The following is an 18642-nucleotide window of genomic DNA, read 5'->3' on the forward strand; positions in this document are numbered from 1 at the left end:
TGCAATGCTTGGATAAGAGACCGCAAGAATCATTTTATCCTCTCTCGTTGAGCCAACTTAATTAGCAAGCAACAAAATGTTGTAAAAACGTTGTAATTGTAATAACGAAAAAGCAAACCAGCCTCAACCACGGATAAGCAAAAACAAATTCCAGCATCGACCTAGCTTCTGTTTAAAGCAGAGCAAAAGTTTTTTTCAACGCTGCCCAATGTTATCATTCGTTGTTTTTTCTAAATAGCCTACTATTAAAATAACACCACATAGCCTAAACTTAAATCCAAATACCACATGATAACTTTTTTTATGCCTGTATTTTCTCAGTGAAATAGTTGAGAAGTTATTAGAATGTAGCAGTTTATGACGAATATTGCAAAGGTAGTACGGCTACTGACAATAGCAGAAAGTTTCTGTATGTCACACTCAATCGTTGATGATTGTATCAAGCTTGCCTCCCTGCTGATATACTCATGACTTCTTCATATTTCTTTGCGGACAGACTCAACATATCTTCCGCTTCGGTTCGTAGCTGAAACAATGAGCAACAAATTATATATCGATAGACTAAAAAACGCAAATATCTTTGCAGCTTAAATGTTATGCTGATATCGACAATAAAACCTTATTTATTGTTTTGAAATTTTTTTTATTTTTTATTGAGAAATATGGAAGAATAGTTAATGTTTATTGTTTACTTTAAACAGTATAGTAGAATAATAGTGGTAATGTAGGTTATCATTTAATTTAAACTCATAAAGTAATTGAACCTTTTCTCTCAAGTTTTCATCTTCAATTTGCGGGAGGTTGATTAATACGTTTTGATAGGCTCCCCACACCCCTGCGTCCAAACATTTTGCTCCAACCTGTATCAAAGTTGAGTAAAATACCTTCTTAAATAAAACTAATACACGAGAAAATTAATCAGAGTAAAAAATTACAGAGCAAAACATTTAGTTATATTTTCATTAACCCATCCATAGCGATAATCTCTCTTAAGTTCTCACTTGAACGTCAGAAATACATTGGAGGTTTCCATGGCTTACTATCTCCACCACAGCACCCCACGCTTCATTGGCTGTTTTCATGACCGTCATTGGTATGTCGATTGCTTCAAGGATCCCCGCTTGCATTGCTGCCTTTTTCCTTGTATTTTTAATCGTTATTTGTGATTGAAGTGACTTGTATTAGTTTGAAAAAAAAAAATTGGTTGAAGCATTGTTTAAAAACCGCAACCAAGCCTAAAAGTCTCGCGCAGTGGCCTACTTTCATACCTTGTAGTAAGCAAAATTCGGTAACGAATAATGTTAGGCAGTAAATAGCATGTTTGGTTGATACAATTGGCGCATATAAGATGCCGTATCTTGTAGATGTGTAACACAATAATCTTCGTATCACATCATTCTGGACTGCCACGTCCTCTACTCTTCATGGCGTGGTGGACTTAGGGGTTCCTAACTGAGCATCGAAAGAGTGGTTTCGACAAATCTGGATTACCGGTTAAAAGCTTTCCAAATATAAGTAGGCAAGAAACGACTCGAGCTCAAAACGGCACGAGGAGGCTATAACCAAACCAGAATCCTACTGTAAAGCTCATGCTTTACAGTTCTCACTTGCCATTGGGGCGGAGTGAAGAAAAAATAATTTTTTTCAAGTAAAAAATTCATATGAACTAAAATTGGCGTAGCCTATGAATATAAAACTAACTTCTGAGATGGGTTTTTGTGCCACCTACATCCAGTTGGTCTATAGGCCTAATATTTAAAGGTCATCTGTGGGACCAATAAAATTCTATGACTTGGAAGCCGTTTAAGCTAGAATGTTGGTTCTTGGGTTAAATTGTTCAAAAGGCTCATGTTCATTCCTGCTCTCAGTGGCGTACGCAGGATTTTCTCAAAGGGGGGGGGGGTTCAATTTTTTTTATTAAATTGAAACGAAAACAAATAAAAAAAACAAAAACACTCCGGCTATTCATCAAATTTGACTCTCAGATAAACTTTAAAATATATGGGCTACCTGGGTGTAGGTGGCACAAACCAATAACATTTTCAGAAGTTGGTTTGATAAAATTTGGTAATTTTACGTGAAGTTTGCTTTAGGCTACTCTTGAAACTGCTTCTCGATTGTACATTAGGATGACCTAATCCCAATTATTAGGCTACACTTCGACAAACACATTGACAAAAGTCAAATTACATAATTGCTTACAACTGGTGTAGTGTAGGCCAAGTTTACTGTAGGCCAGGACTTCCCAAACTATGGGTCGCAAGTCGCAACCCCAAAATGGAATTGTAAATCGTGACTTTAGGGTAGCGAACCTTAGCGGGTAGTTTACAATGTAAACTACCCACCAAGGGGTCGCATAGAAAACTATTTTACTGAAATGGAGTCACACAATAAAAAAAAGTTTGAGAAATCCTGCTGTAGGTTATCAGTGTAAACGTTAAAAGATAAACAAATGCATTACTTTGCTGTTTCTTCCGCAGTACCGGACGACATTTTGAGTGCTGCCATGAAAGAATTAAAAGCTGTTGCATCATGATCAACCAAAGGAATCAAATCGGTCATGCATTGGTGGACACAAGGAATGTTTTTTCGCATGATTGATTCCAAATGCTCCCACTTCTTCTTACCATACGTCATTTGTCCGGTCATAGTGCATAATGCTGCCCCCTGATCAGGACAATAACTTAACCAATGTTTCAACGCATATTTTCTCTCAAAGCAACTGTAAGACGTTGCTAAGTCAGTTATATATAGGCCTATAGCATATGAAAATTGAAACACCTTCCACCATATTTGCAAAAAAGTATAAAAACTAGATTAGAAGACACTACGGCATAGATGTGCTTTTAAGTTCAATCATACCATGGTTCAATTAAGACTAAGTAGTTTTTAACGATTAGTGGTTTAGCTGGTTTAAGATGGTTAAATAGGCTACTTGTTTTATGGATGAAAAGAAAAAACCAACAAAAAGGGTTCTTAAAACAAGTAAAAAAACAAGTAGGCTACCGGTAGCCTAATTTATTTATTGGATTGATAACCAGAGTAGTTCAAAGATACTCTTTACTACAGTATTTTCAAACATAGAGTCTGTTGGATGGATGGTAGAAATCACGTTGTACCGTCAACAAGTAGATGAGTAGGGGAAGGTGGGGTAAGTTGAGCAGGTTTTTATAAAAACGCGTTTCTTGAAAATGTGTCAGGCTTCATAGAATATTTTTGTCATGGATGTTAAAGGTATGCTCATTGGCCCTGCTTCAAAGCAAAAATATTTTTCTTGTCTCTTATATATTTCATCTGATCTGAGTAGTTTTGTAAAAGTTGCTCAACTTACCCCACCCTTTTTTGTGGGGTAAGTTGAGCAACCACATGGGGTAAGTTGAGCAACAATGAATTAAGGCGTTGATTGCTTACATTAATAAGAAATCAAGACAACTTCAATTTTTTAACTTGCAGAGTTAGTATTAATACATGTTTTTATTGCAACTGAGCCATTGATTTACCACTCAGAATATGTTTTTGGTTTTCGTATCTAGGGAGGGGGGGTGGTTGCACCAGTTTTCAATATATCACCATATAACATTATCGGCAGCGACGGCATTCTTCACTCGATTCATGTAACGAGTCAGCGTCATCCGTTTAATACCATGATCAATAGACGCAGCATTTACGGATTTAAATTTGTAACATCATCTGCTGCACTCCTCAGCACAGCATCTTGAATGTTTCCCCTGTTTGTTTTTCTTTGATATGTACAATTATACATGGCATTGTATTTAACTGACCAAGCAATATACCGTATTGGAAAAGGTAACTGTTCCAGACAATGGTTCACCTAATCAAACGTCATATAAAAAACCGTTCAAGTCTACTGAATATTACGTCATGGAAGTTGCTAGAAAATGTACCAAAATTGCACCATCGTTCATAAGACTTGTGTCAAACCTGTTTGGACCTGTTTGGGCCTGTTTCAGTTTGAAACCTGTTTAAACAGGAAATATTACATCAGCTTTAAACACCTGTTTGAATGACTTCATAATTGTCTTTCATTATTGCGTCACAGTACTGCATATGTGAGTTTGAGATATTGCTATCTATTCTGGTCATTCGTAAAATGATTGTTTGAAAGTTGGCCGCACATTTAACTGTTTGCTTAGTGCTTGCTAACTGGACAAAAGTTCCGTCTTTTATCCAAGTAATCTGTATCGTAGTGACAGTTTCTAGAGGTGTACGGCGTTGCATCTCGATTTCGATAGCCGCGGGCTAATTTTACAGGAATACACTTATTGAATAGACGTTTCAAGGAGTGTTTCTTTTTCGGTCGATACATACAGACGAACGGATTCGGGAATCTTATGTTACAATTTTCCCACGAAGAGATTATGGTTTACCGCTGTGACCAGTAACCTGTACATCAATTGTAGCTTTAACATGAAAAGGAAAGAAAAAAACAAGATAATTAGCTGGCTTGACCTGATCAGCTGTCTTAAGTTATTTACTGGGGTAAGTTGAGCAACTGTTCAAGTTACCTCAAAAGCAATTGCTCAACTTACCCCATCTCCCTCATTGTTTTAAAAAGTTAATTTTTTCAAAAACTGCTAAAAAACTATATTGCATTATTGGCTACAAGCCGAGGCAGATGTAACGTCTACCTTGATTGCAAAACGAATTTCATCTATATCTACTAATAATTCAATAAATATAAATTTTCGCCGCTGCCAAATATTTACTCCTAAGCACCTAAACTCAAAAAAGTGCAACCATTCCTAAACAAAGCTTCCAGTTGTTTAGATCGATACAGTGGCTTAAAAGGCATTATGGGTAAAATAACTTGGTGACGGAAAAATTCGTTTTAGCTTTTCCGTTTTCCCGGAACTAGGGGTTGCTCAACTTACCCCACCTTTCCCTAACTAACAATGGGCAGAGCGACAACGGCCTCTCCCATGACACGCTAAAATTAGGCTCCCAATGTTGCTGATACGTAGGCTACGTCAAAAACAGGCCTACGGTATTTTCATGAAAAATGTAGCCAGTGCAGTTTTTTCGAGCTGCACTTTGTCCAGGGATACCAGACTTATTTAGATATCCTATTCTGACCGATCTACTCGAAACATTTTTGATACAAAGAAAATTAAGTGAATGTATCGCCACAAGCAACGTGGCCTAATGGGTTAAGGTTAGGGCAAGGGAATAGTCATTTCGATTGCGTGGGTTCGATTCCCACCCTCTGCTAATGTTCTTCTTTCTTCTGCAACTGAAATGAGTGCAAGAAGGATCTTCAATATCTTCATGACTGCCATCAATTGAGTTTATAAGGAAAATTGTCCTACCTTTCTTAACCAATGCGCCGCGGCGCAATGGTGGTAGCTGGTTCGCACGGAAAACTGTTCTATGTTGAAGTGCCTACCTCAATGGTTCAAGCCTGTATGAATCTAAGCCAGTATGGAAAGCCGAAACGGTGTGCACTGTCTGCAGTTATGGACGCTTTTGGCTTATGCCGATTGAGCATTTTACTGGAGGCACTTTGTTGTGCATTACGCAAAGCTCACTGCTTGCAGTTTGAGCACTTTGGCAAGGTTGGCGGTAGTACCATTTTTGGAGCTTAGGTTCCACAAATGGGAAAACGTCACACGGAGGTATATATCTCCGTGGGCCGTCCGTGGCCATATCCAGTGTACCTACTGCACCAAGGAGGCCAGAAAACGGTGTGAACTGTCTGCACTGCAGTTATATGTATGTATATATGAACGAAATCATAACACTGAGAATAATTTCGCTGGAAACACCATTCCTTACCATGCTGGCCACAGCAGCAGATACAGAGCCTCCGCCAGGTGTTGGAGTGCGACTGGCAATAGAGTTGATGAATTTGCTCAGAGGTAAGCCAGTTAACGCCTCTTCTTTTTCAATTATATACCTAAATGATGCAACTTATTAATGAAAAGAATATCTACCATATCAGATTTGTTTCATTTTTAAATAGTTAGATACAGTATTGCATACACCATCTTGGTGCAGAAGTATAAATACCTCAGAATCTAATACGGTACCATGTTTTGTCTTCAACTTACTCAATGATACGTTTGTTTGGTTCAAATGCTGTCAGTTGCGAAAGACCAAGTTTATGAATTGCAAGCTGCACTTTTAACTTTTCCTCCAATACAAAAAGATCATCTTTGTTTATGTAAAAATCTGCCACGTCCAAGATGAATTGAAGAGGAACTAATCCAATAATTTCAGATCCAAGAACAGGAAGTTTTAATTCCTTCGCACAAAACAGAGATTATAAATTTTTAGAAGCTGCCAGCTGCACAAAACAGATTGCAGTTTGGTAGTCAGTAAAGTTATGGCAAAATCACAAAATCATAGGCTTCAATCGTACAAATTAAAAACGAATACAGGAAAAAACTTTGCTGTGTTTAGGAGAAACTAGATCTACAAAAGTAAAAAACGCTATCATACTTTATAGTTTTCTAATGGTTAAAAATAACTAAAGCTACAAATCTAAAAATGGAAACCTTAAAATCCGGAAAAAATACACTTCAACAGCATATAATGTCGTAGATGGATTTGCAGGTTATATATTTTAACGTCAAGAGGGTGTTTTTTTCGATGTTTGTTAACGTGTGTTTCGCGTTTTGTTCAATTTTACTAACTTTTGCATCTTTCTTGACTTCCTCAAATACTTCATGGATCTTTGTGACGTTGCAATCAGTTATATTTGCTGAAACTTGAACGAGATTTTGCTCCTCCAATGACCAACCTATTGCTTGAACGCATCTCAGTCTGCCTCTCTGAAAACAAACTTTCTGTGAGAACGGAAGACCCGAAAAACAGCGGACACAGGCAAAATAATTAAATCGGAGAATTGCATTGTTTGATAAAGGTTATATCTTTTAATGAGGTTTATGAAACTGTCTCTCTGTTGTGTACTTACAAAAAACAAACCTTCAGTTATTTGGCAAAAATACACGATTGATGAAAAAACTACAAATTTTATGAACTAAAGTAAAATATGATTTCTTTAATATCTCAAAATCATGTTTGTACCTGATTTGGTCCCCTTCCAGACTCCCTTATATTCAAAGCGATCTTGTGCGCTTGTTCTTTTGTTGCAATTAGGTTGATGTTATACGCTATCAAAAACCCCCGTGCACCAACGGCAGTTGCTCCCCAACTGGGAACGAAGGTAGCTGGTCCATAATCTGGCGACCATTCTGGATCCTAATGGTACAAGTTATAAATCTTAGTCCTAACATGGTGGTTAGTGTAGCTCCTTCTTCTGTAGCTGGCAAAATATTAAACAATAAGAACTTTTTAATGTTTACAGTTCTCAACCAGTGGCTTTACTTCCACTCGGTTTCATCTCAGAACCTATGCTCAGTGACATACGTAAAATTTTCTTTAGGGCGGTGGGGACATTTCAGTTTTTAAGAAAAATGTGTTATTTGGAGGTATTGGGCCAGTTTCTTTATTTTTAGTATAGCCTACTTTTGGTAAGATTTAGACTTTTTCCACTACTGTTAGGCTACTCCAAAACAAGCCAAATCACTTGTTTAAAATTTAGTCATCGATATTGAAAATTTGTGAATAACCTATCCTATTGGATATAAAGACTGTTAAATGGAGCTATTCAATAGAAGACTAAAAGTAAATAATCTGCTGTAATATAAAATCCAGTTCACTTATAACATTTACTTTTAAAAGAGTTTTGCACGGTGTTCCTGTCAACTTTGAAATTCACCCGTTTGTGATGTAGAATAAAAGGCTTTCTTTCATAACACAATGTATAAACAAATAAACGATCGCTACTGAAATATAAATAAACAAAAATGATAAAAACCTTCAGCTTTTCTGGCAGTTGTTCATACTCTCCTGCTCTAATGGTCGGAAGAAGTTTTCTCTTTTCTTCGTTTGCCGAAAGTGCATACAAGTAAACTAAAAAGTTAAAAGTAGCCTATAATGACAAGCAGCTTTTATTAAGATAGCAGATTAATATAGACTTAGAAAGAACGTAGGCTATTATTGTCATACTTCAGCCCCGTTAGCTCAATGGTTATGTGCCTGACTCAAGATCACGTGGCGCCGGTCAGAAACTTCACTCTGCCAATCTCGGTAACTGGTCTTGCGTCAAGAGCCTCTACAGCAAGTGTGCGAAACTACCAAAAATAACCTATCAAGGGTTTGTCGAATCAAGGATAAAGGCTGAAAACCAAACCAACCATAACGCTTTGGGCATCACAGCCGTGGCAAGGAGTGTGGCCGAGGCCCTACCCACCACTGTAAAGCTATAGCCTACATTAACAAAGTAAAAAAAGTTGACTAAAAAAAGGTAATTTTAGCAATGCTCTATTTGTAGAATTTTAAAATTATATCTACTACTTTGCCATCCAACATAGAGTTAAAAAAAGTAAACATGAGACTTTTTCTTCCACCAAGACATAGGTTACTTTGTTACTGAATACATAATTTTGATTAACTTTTTTTGCAGAAACTGGAACGGTACAAGTTTGCTTTCACGTCAAGCGCAAAATCCGCTTTTTGATCAACTTCTGTTTCCAATGTTTGTGCAAAGTAAAATTTTTTTGTGCAAATTTAACTTTTTATATACCGCATCGTAGTCTTTTTATACCAAAAAATATTGTAAAAAACGACATCATAGAAATTTGAAAGGAAATGAGAATAGAGAAAGCAAACTTCATAGCTTTTCTGAACCACTAAAACATTACCACTAATTTTTTTAGAACATGAAGGCCAAGATTATGCTTTAGCCTACTTCAAACTTTTGGCTATACAACTCAAATAACACGGTCGCCATTTTTGCGGCTTTGACATCTGGCCGCTTTGATGCTTTATATTTTCTAAGAAAAATCACAAACCTAAGCTGGCTCATTTATTTTAGGCTAATTGAGTCCCGGAGTTTGAATAACATTATCAGCTTCGAACAAAAAATATTCATTTTGTCTCCACAACTGCACTGGGCCATTAAAATATTGGTTTAAAACGCTGCAGCAACTTTTGGCTACCGTTGATGCAAAGCAGAGTTATTACTTGGTACTTTTAATTCTTGTGCCATTTTCTCAGCCAGTTCATGGGAGCACTTGATACAGTCTTCCATGGTTGCATTTCGAATTGGAATGAAAGGACAAACATCCATAGCCCCAAAGCGAGGGTGCTCACCTGCAATAAATAAAAAGACGTATCGATAATTCAGGGTCGTCCCATAGGCCTGACACTACAGAAACAGGAGTGGATGCGCCTCAATGTTTTCGTACTGGCGTCGGGCTTTCGGCTCGACCATGCACCAATGGAGAATGGCCTCCTCTTCTTCTTGTGAATGTGGTGCTGAGAAACAGACCGCACACCATATAATCAACGATTGTACCATCTTCAATCCACCTAACGGAGTGGAAGGTATGCGCGTCTTGGATGATGAAACCAAAGACTGGCTGCTCTCTAGTAGCCTGCCAGTGCAGTCCGGGAACATCGCAAAGTTCAACAAGAAGCTGATACAACAACGAGTGGCAAACTTCTTTAAACCAATCTATTTGTACAACAGTATATAGCCTACATACATTAATATACATAGTGATCTTCAAACTGGCACTTATAATTGTAAAAGCAGTAACCTCAACAAAGATGCACATCAGTTTTAATATAACATCGTTTTCGGTATCAGCTATCTTTGAAAAAAAAGAAGAAACTACAAGATCAAACAGCAATATTTAAGCTTCATGGGTGTGCACTTGGGCATCGCACTTCAAGGACAACTCTCCATTCAAAGGTACCTAGTAGAATATTAGATCATCATCATCAACAACTAATTTTGATTATACAGGACATGAAATAATCCTCATGTTAAGAGTGTGGCCTGTCTGTATGTCCAGAGCGAAGTCTTCCTCTCTACACCTCGCGGTCCGTTGGTTGGAAGAGTCCATGTTCAGGGCTACTTCACGCTTAACGAGTTCTTCTAAAAAAACTTTTAGAGTACCTTGACCCCGCTGTGCTGCAATGTCGACAATAGAATCATTTACAAAGATCAAGACTTACGAAAGCTTTACCCAGTCAACTTACAGTGGGTTAGGGATTTAACGCCTGTGACACAAAGCTTTCACAAATATGTAAAACTGGCAGCATTAGTTTCCAAAACAGCTGTTTCAGCCCGAAGATAAACATTTTTTAGAACAAGGGTCTCAAACTCAAATTGTTCTGAGGGCCAAATGAACACTTATAACTCATCCCGAGGGCCGTAATACACAGTAAGAAGTCAATAAACAAAATAACACAGTTAAAACGCAATAAAACAGGTATTAAGAAGGCATCGTGAACGTTAGATCGCAAGAAAAAGTGATAGGAACAAAGAGATGAAAAATGTTATACAAACGCAAAAAAAAACACAAACGAGAAAGAAAAACAAAAAGAACGCCAACGAAACGACGGATCTGAAGGTAAAAATCTTGCAATCAAATTTCAGAAAGCGCGGAAAAAACTAAATCTCTGAAAAGCTGACCAGCAAATAATAAGGTTACTATTGCAATAACGACACAATAAGACCACATCATCGATGACTGTGCCATCTTCAACCAACCTAACGGAGTGGAAGGTTTGCGCGTCTTGGATAATGAAACCAAAGACTGGCTGCTCTCTAGCAGCCTACCAGCATAGTTCGGGAACATCGTGAATTCGGGGTGGTAAAAGAATAGACCCTCGGCCCCAGAGGCTCACACGACGACGACGACACAATAAGTGAATAGTAAATGCGATTGTGATATAACAATACGAGTTTCTTGCACGAAATAAAATGGCGCGACAACGGTGCTAAAAAATGGTTTGAAGTTTGATGGGCATTTTCAGATTTTTGAGCAGTCTTAAGAGTAAATTTTATCTTTCTAAAGGTACGTAAAAAATATGCACTGTAATTGTAAATTATTGTAAATTTTTAAAATGCATCGCGGGCCGCCGTTTGAAACCCTTGCTTAAGAACAAATCAATCAAACTATTGCACCCACCTTTGTGTTTTTTCATATCAATCAACTGAAAGGCAGCCCGGGCAGCATTGAGGGCTCCTTCTACAACTGAGGCAGGATTTCCGATGAAAGTGTAGACAGTTCGATTCGTTGACTCTCCTGGATCGATGTACAACAATGTGCATCCTTTTGTGTCTTTGATGCTTTTCGCGATAGCCTGAATTATCTGTTGAAAAATTATCTTTTTGGAATGCGCAAGAGTTTTTTTTCACTACTGTTACTGTGTGTGACCTGACATCATTGGTCTACAAAAAAAAAATGTTTTTCTTTTGCGGTTACGACTTTTAGAAGTAATTTAGGGTAATTTTGTGGTGCTGAATTCGAATCTGAACTCAGATTTCTTCTATCACACCACATTTTTTAGATATGATAACAAAAATACTTTATTTTATTTGAGAAACTTTTTGTGAAAACTTTCATGGGAGTGCTGCAGCACCGCAGCACACACTAGCAAGCCGCCCCTGCTCTGGACCATCCTGTCAACGCTACTTCCAACAACCGCTTGGCTAAAACATTGATATATGTCTATATGAGGTGGATATTAACAAAGGCCGGAAGTTCGGCCTCTGTTAATATCCACCTCATATAATATACAGTATATCTTTGAAATTATATTTATGAGAAACCAAATTGCCAAAGTCTGATTTGTGAATTTCAAATCAGTGCAAACCTCTTCCGTGTTTTACTTTAAAAAATGACAAAATCTTTCCTTGTCAGAAGCGTCGCTCGATTTTCATATTTCCAGCATAAGTGTCAAAATCTAGTTCAATATCTGCTTAGTGCCAGTGGTACAAAAGTAGTCAAACACACAAAATGTACTAAAAGACCACTTATTTACTACCACGCAGACTATCAACTTACAGTATAGCCTACTAGCAACTTCGACTGCTATTAACAGTAACAAATCAGCCTCCAGTAAAACTTGAAGCTTGCAGATTGACATGGCCTGTGTACTGAGTGTGTACTGTGTACTGTGTAGCCTACACATAGGTGTCTCCTATCACTTAGCACAGGGGTGTGCAACGTGCGGCCCGCGGGCCAAATGCGGCCCGCGAAGAAAAATTGTGCGGCCCGCGAAGATGTGCCCCTTCTGAATTGTGTCTGGCCAGCGCAACGTGTTTACAATTTAGTTTAGTCTGGTACGTGTGAACAATTCGTTGTGAAGCGGATTATTGCAGATTTCACACCTTCTGTTAACCATTTTAGAAATCTTTTACCGGCCACCGCTAATCCATTGTATTTAATTATTTGTGGAAAGTAAAAATGTATGGCCACATAAAAGGCATTATGAAGAATTTGCGACTTTGAAAAGCAGACAGGAAATCTTTTTCACTTTCCAACTTTGAGAGACTATGGAATGCATCCTGAGAAGAAAACTGAATTTGCAGACCAACTTGCAAACATTGTATGAATTTTTGGCTCCTTTCAAGGACTTCAAATCTCATGAACATTTGTTTGGTATGTTCTCTTCGCCATTCAACGCAGACATTGACAAAGCACCAGCAGATATAACTTGAACTTATTGATCTTCAAGAGAAAAAAGGATTTGAAGGCAAAGTATTTAGAAATGAATCTTGGCGATTTTCACCGAAAACATCTCAACTGAGATGACTTTCTACATTTGAAAAAATCCATAGCTTCAAAAATGGCTCTTTTTGGCTCAACGTATTTGTGCGAACATTTTTTTCTAAAATGGGCGTCATGACATCACCCTATCGATCGGTTCTGACAGATGAACACTTGGAAAATGGACTTCGAATTGCGAGCACTTCCATTGAACTAAATTTGAAAAAATGCCGTTGGGAAAAGAAGCCATAGCTGCAAATTTCTCACTGAACTCTTTTAAAGAAGGTGTCACAATAAATTAGAATAACAGTTTTCTTCAGAAATTTATGCGTCTTAACTTATTATTTCTGAATGAAGATAGCCCCTAATAACGCCATAAGAATAACATGAATAACAAAAAAACTACTTTTTTGTGCCTGCAACTACTAGCCCAGAAATCATGTTAAATAAACGTGTGGCCCGCGGCTTCACCCAGTTATTTATATCTGGCCCTCCTGTAATAAAGATTGCACACCCCTGACTTAGCACAAGCTCAGTCTTTAAAATTGGATTTGTTATGAAAAATTACACTTGCGTTTGACCTATTTTACAGCGTCATTAGGCTACTGATTCTAAACCTGTTCTCATTTGGTAGCACACAATGGCAAAATAAAACCTTATGTTTTGGAATACCTTGCGTCAGTGTCCCGTAGGGTAGGCTATAGCTAGCTCAAAAACTTGCAATTCACAAAAAATTAAATTTTCAAGTTTTAATTTCAATAATTTGGTATTTTTTGACTAACCTCCGAGTTTTTACCTTCCGAAAAGTTTGGAACGCATTCGATCAGCTTTTCCATTTTGGAAACCAACTCGAACAATGTTTACAAGCTTATCGTATCAGTCTACAATCACTCTGAAAACGGAAAGCGTTTCCTATGACATACGGCAGTTGCAGCTGTGCAAAAGCGTGCAGGATCTGACCAAATTTAACTGTTTCCTAATGTTGTTTTATTGTAACTTGTGATTCACTCAAAGCAAACAAAACGGCTGCAAACACAACATAGACGTCATCGCGGCCAACCATGTTAATAAACACAACCGCTCATAGCCTGCGGACTTTCGTTAATTTGCAGTTTTTTGTTTTTCTCTCTCATTTAGATTTGGCAACAAGCTTTGCCGTCAGTTTAGTTCAGTTTGTTTTTATTTTTGATCACCAGTGCATAACTTTGTCAGCCATTTTAACATATTTTGCTTAGATAGGAGAGCTGTTTCCTGTGATTTAATTGGCGGAATAGCGAAGTTCTGCTCCATGAAACGTGGTGCAACTTCAAATGAAACAAAATTCTCCTAAGCGAAATTATGACTAGAAAAATTGGCTTTGAAAAATACAGGAAATATTTTTGTTTTGAACACTCGTTAATCTGAATAATTTTGTAAAAAGGAGAAGTGAAAAAATCAAATCGTTTTCTTTGTTTCTTATGATTAATTAAGAATCCATGTGATTTAGACATTTCCAGACCAACACATGGTCTGCAATCTGCATGATCATGAAGTTTGTCAGTGACAGAAACTTCACCTTCACCACCGCCAATTCGCGACAAAGCAGACTGAGACTCTTGAAAAATGGTGCCCCACAAGAAACACTGCTGGTTCCACTTCTTTTCAACATCTACACTCACGATCTGCCAAGCACAATCTAAGTAAAATACAGATACGCAAACGACCTGGAAATTTTCCATTGCATATCGTCGTAGAAAAACGTAGATGACATTCTGGGCCAGAACATAAAAACCGTTTCAGCTTATCTCCAGAAATGGCTAATGAAACTTAGCGAAACCAAAGCTGTGCCAGCAGCTTTAGATCCACATAACAGGGATCATAAGATGAATGGCACAAACAACGGAAATTTACTGTACTTCTGCCTCGAGCCAAAATACTGAAATTAGACAGATTTCTCACGTTCTGCCACTGCTTGGTGTCACTGTGTAAGAAACTGTCATCACGTAAGCAATACGTTATTGAAGCGTCTGGCAGGCTCAAACTACCGTAGATACAAACCACTTTACTCACTTAAAAGTCTCTGCACCTTCAAACGAGCAACTCTCTCGACTAAAATCAAGGCACCATTTGTGCCAGCCGCTCAACTTCCGCTTAATGAAGCTGACAAACAACACTTTTCTCCGACCATAAAGTGAATTTTGAATGGAAGTCAAGCACCACCAAACTCCGTTCGTTTATCCCCGAAGCTGACACCCGTGCTATTAGATCCCGTTCGAAGAGATTCTAAACCATCTTTGTACGCACATCGGGATTTATGCTGCAACCATGTATGAATAGGGAATGGCATCCTCTTCTTTTTGTAAATGTGGTGCTGAGGAACAGACCGCAGACCACATCATCAACGATTGCACCATCTTCAACCTTCCCAACGAAGCGGAAGGTCTGCGCGTCTTAGATAATGAAACCAAAAACAGGCTGATATCTAATGGGTTTCCAGTGTAGTCGGGGAACATCGTAAACTTGGGATACTACCTTTCGCCCAAGAAGCTCAAACGAAGTATAGTCATATAAACATATCAATTAAACTTTTATTTATATTACTGTCATAGCAAATTAAACTTCTGATGTATGCATATCTTTCATCGTTTTACTTTTAGGCTATCGTAAAGTAAGCTTAATTCCAATTCCGACCACACATTTTAACAGCTGGCCATGTTCTAAGACTAAATTATAAGTTTTTATGATAGCTGTAGAATTTTCGTAAGGAGGCGCACAAGATCAAAATTAAAATCAGCATATACTGGCGGTGTCGCACCGCTTTGCAACATTTTTTCACATCAAAAATTTTGCATCAGCTTCTTCTAAGCATGATTATATTGATTACTTTGATCGATCGCAAAGATAAAAAATGTTGTTCACACAAATCAAGAAAAATTAAGATTAAGCTGGATGGAGAACAATTGGAACAGGTCACCACCTACACATACATAGAGTTCCTCATTACACAAAATGAAAGACGCAATAATCATGTAAAAAGAAGAATCGGTCGAGCAAAAGCGTCATTTTGGAAATATACAGACTTTTTAAGAAGAGATATAGATTTGAAATTGAAACTGAGACTATTATCTTGTCATATGGAAGACGAAGTAAAAGTTGTAGCCTACGTACAGCACAAAAATAAAAAAAATATTGTTTTTTACCTCTGGTGCTCTGGTGCTAACTCTGGTGCTACAAAAGATATTAAAACCATCATATAAAAAAAAGATTGCAAACAAAACGATTAGAAAAAGAATTGGAGTGCAAGATAGATGAGCAAACTATTTAGCAAAACAAAAGTTAAAATTCACGAGACATACTTTGAGGGGATCGGCAGGATAGCTACAGCAATTGGTTATTGAAGGTATGATGAAAGAAAAAGGTACAGGGGAAGTTGGAGACGAACTTGCGGAGATGATGTAAAACAGTGAGCTGACATGTCAAGCATCAGAGAAGCAAAAAAGAGTAAAGAAAAACGTGACGTGTGAAAGCAAATGACAGCCAACCTTATGCTCGGAGACGGCAAATAATAATAAATAGAGCAGAATTTCAATAACTTCCTGCTTTCAAAATTTGCATATTTTGTTTAACACTTACTCAAAACACATCAAGCAGAAAGTACTTCAAGGGAGTTTTCCCTTCAACAAACAAGATTTTTTGCTTTAGGCCTACCCTTTCAGCATTAGCAATAAATTGATTTCAACCCCAATGTCAATGGTGAAGTCTTTTCCGATGACTAAGTTTTATAAAACACTTGATATTGCTAACAAACGTACAACAAACTTAAAGAAACAATAAAAGCTCAAGATCTCCTGCTTAATCTGATATTCAAACAGACTGATTACAATTATCAACGATTTGTCTTCTCAAAGGTACGAAGTGATGGTAGTCTATCACATATCACGATTTGCTGATTTGCAATCCGACAGTTATTTACCACAATTGTTGTAGGGTGCTTTTCAATGTCGTTAAAAGTCGAAGAGATCATAGAATTTCCATTAAAGGTGCGCAGATTTTCTACCATGCATTGCATCAACATGTCCGTTCTCAGTTTTCACACTAACCCAGGACTCATCAGTTTTGTTTTTTTTGCCATAAAAGCGAAGTTACTGAAAGTTCAGTCGTAAGCCGAATATTTATTTTATTGAATAAAATGCAGTAGATTTGGAAAACCACCATGCAGTTACACACAAGACCAAAGTCGTTGTCTCAAACACAAAACTCTCAAAATTTTACACAACTTTCATTGATGTGACAATAATCATCAAAAAGTTGCAGATAAAAGCAATGACGTCACGAGGAAGTATGAAAAGTTCAATGCAGGTCCTTAAACTGTCTCCGTCATGATAGAGAGGCGAAATTAATCTTGGAGGCATATCCGGTCTGTGAATCTTAACTTGATAGCTCCTGCTCTTTAGCGCAAGTAAAATGTTTTCAAAATACTTGACCATGAAAGTCAATCATCTTTCAACTTAGGCAATCTTTCAACAGCCGAGTAGAAGTGAAGCAAATGCAATTTGGTTTTGAAACTTGGTAGTTGCCCATTCTGATATCTTGGCATTGCAATTTCCTATTATGACAATCACACCTGAATTATACCAGATAATGAGTCGATGCAATAAACAGGCTATGTAATTTATGAAACTCATTTTCAACTTTTCACCCCTTGTTTACAATCTGCGCATTTTCCTTATATGGGACAAAGTGTCCAGTCAATTGGCAAGCAAAAAATGTCGGGTATTTTCCAAATAAGTTTCATTACCATATAAAGGATTCCCCTTTCGTTTGGAATAATTTTCTAGCTTAATTTTCCTCTGGCGATTGCATAAACTTCCAATAAGCTTAGGTGGCTGTTGCAGGCACATTCATTGCGCATGAATATCACCATCCACTCACGTTATGACGGTGGACAATGGAAGTATAATTGATTGTTTGGTATAAAAATTGATTAAAATTACCAAATTTGGTATCAAACGAAGCTGTCACAGGCAATGCAGAATGTTTGGCTTAACACGATTTTGCAATTCATCAAATTTAAATGTAGGTAAGTTGCCTTGATGTTGTCTCGTTGCATGTGATGACCTTCAAAATTCGAATTGAGCTCCACACTGTCTATAGTGCAATTTTTTCTCTATCGAAAAAAAAAAGATTAAGAACTAATCTTTTAGGATTCCAGGAAGATTTTAAAGACCGAAATCTTTCTAAGAGGCAAGGAGCTAGAAGCATGCAACGCGTACTTTGAGGTCATATTGTCCTATCATTTGCTTGCATCCACTCTGCGTTCTTGTTTTCAAGACAAGTTTTTTTTCGTTTTGTTGGAATGCTACATCTTTGCTTGATTAGCTGAATAGTAAATTTCTCTTGATGTCATGTTTCATTGTTTTATTTTTTAATTGTCTGATTTGGAGATCCCGCCTTCTAATTGAATACTATGTCCATTTTTTTCTCTCAACGATCCTGACTACAGACGGTTCACCAATGTATGCAATAATAATGTTATGGTTTTATTTATTGTTGCTTTCCAACAACCGAGGCCATTTACCGAGAGAACTCATTTTTAAATTTTTAAATCAAGTTTATGATGTCATAAAATTATTATTAAGTTGAATGGAGATTGTGGGAAGCGGTCAAGTTTGGTAGTGCAGACGTACGTTGCTCTAGTGCAGTGATTCTCAACGTGGTCCAGGTGGACCACTAGTGGTCCACCTGGAATGTTTAGTGGTCCAAAGATATTTTTAGAGGTTTGCAGAATGGACATCAATACCAAAGAAATTATCAGATTACGACTGAACAAGTTTGTTAAAAATTGGCTTTGAATTTCTGTGTCGGAAACATCAAACTGATGCATCACATGATTTGCAAGTTGTTGCATTGATTTTACAAAACATGCGCAAGATCTTTTGTTACAAAATATGTAAACTATATGTCCCCACTTATAGCGGCATATAAGACATTTAGCCTAAATTTTCTGCTTTTTTGCAAAAATTTTCCACTCACTCAATCCTATCTTATGAACCCGACAGGTGGCATGGAGAAC

General features: G+C 37.4%; 1 protein-coding gene across 1 annotated transcript; it reads right to left on the reverse strand.

Annotated features, from left to right (window-relative positions):
* Positions 1-83: 83 nt before the first annotated feature.
* Positions 84-13476, reverse strand: LOC145777166 (formimidoyltransferase-cyclodeaminase-like). The gene is made up of 12 exons (XM_082588478.1): positions 13373-13476; positions 11007-11190; positions 9049-9177; positions 7841-7935; positions 7048-7221; positions 6654-6791; positions 6069-6262; positions 5794-5914; positions 2462-2667; positions 1002-1140; positions 765-860; positions 84-526 (listed from the first exon to the last, which is right to left on the reverse strand). Exons 1-12 carry the CDS (start codon positions 13424-13426, stop codon positions 440-442), a joined length of 1617 nt encoding a protein of 538 aa, XP_082444604.1. The 5' UTR covers positions 13427-13476; the 3' UTR covers positions 84-439.
* Positions 13477-18642: the final 5166 nt, after the last annotated feature.

The sequence above is a fragment of the Aplidium turbinatum genome, chromosome 9 (genome assembly GCF_918807975.1).
Source record: "Aplidium turbinatum chromosome 9, kaAplTurb1.1, whole genome shotgun sequence".
Classification (NCBI taxonomy): Eukaryota; Metazoa; Chordata; class Ascidiacea; order Aplousobranchia; family Polyclinidae; genus Aplidium; species Aplidium turbinatum.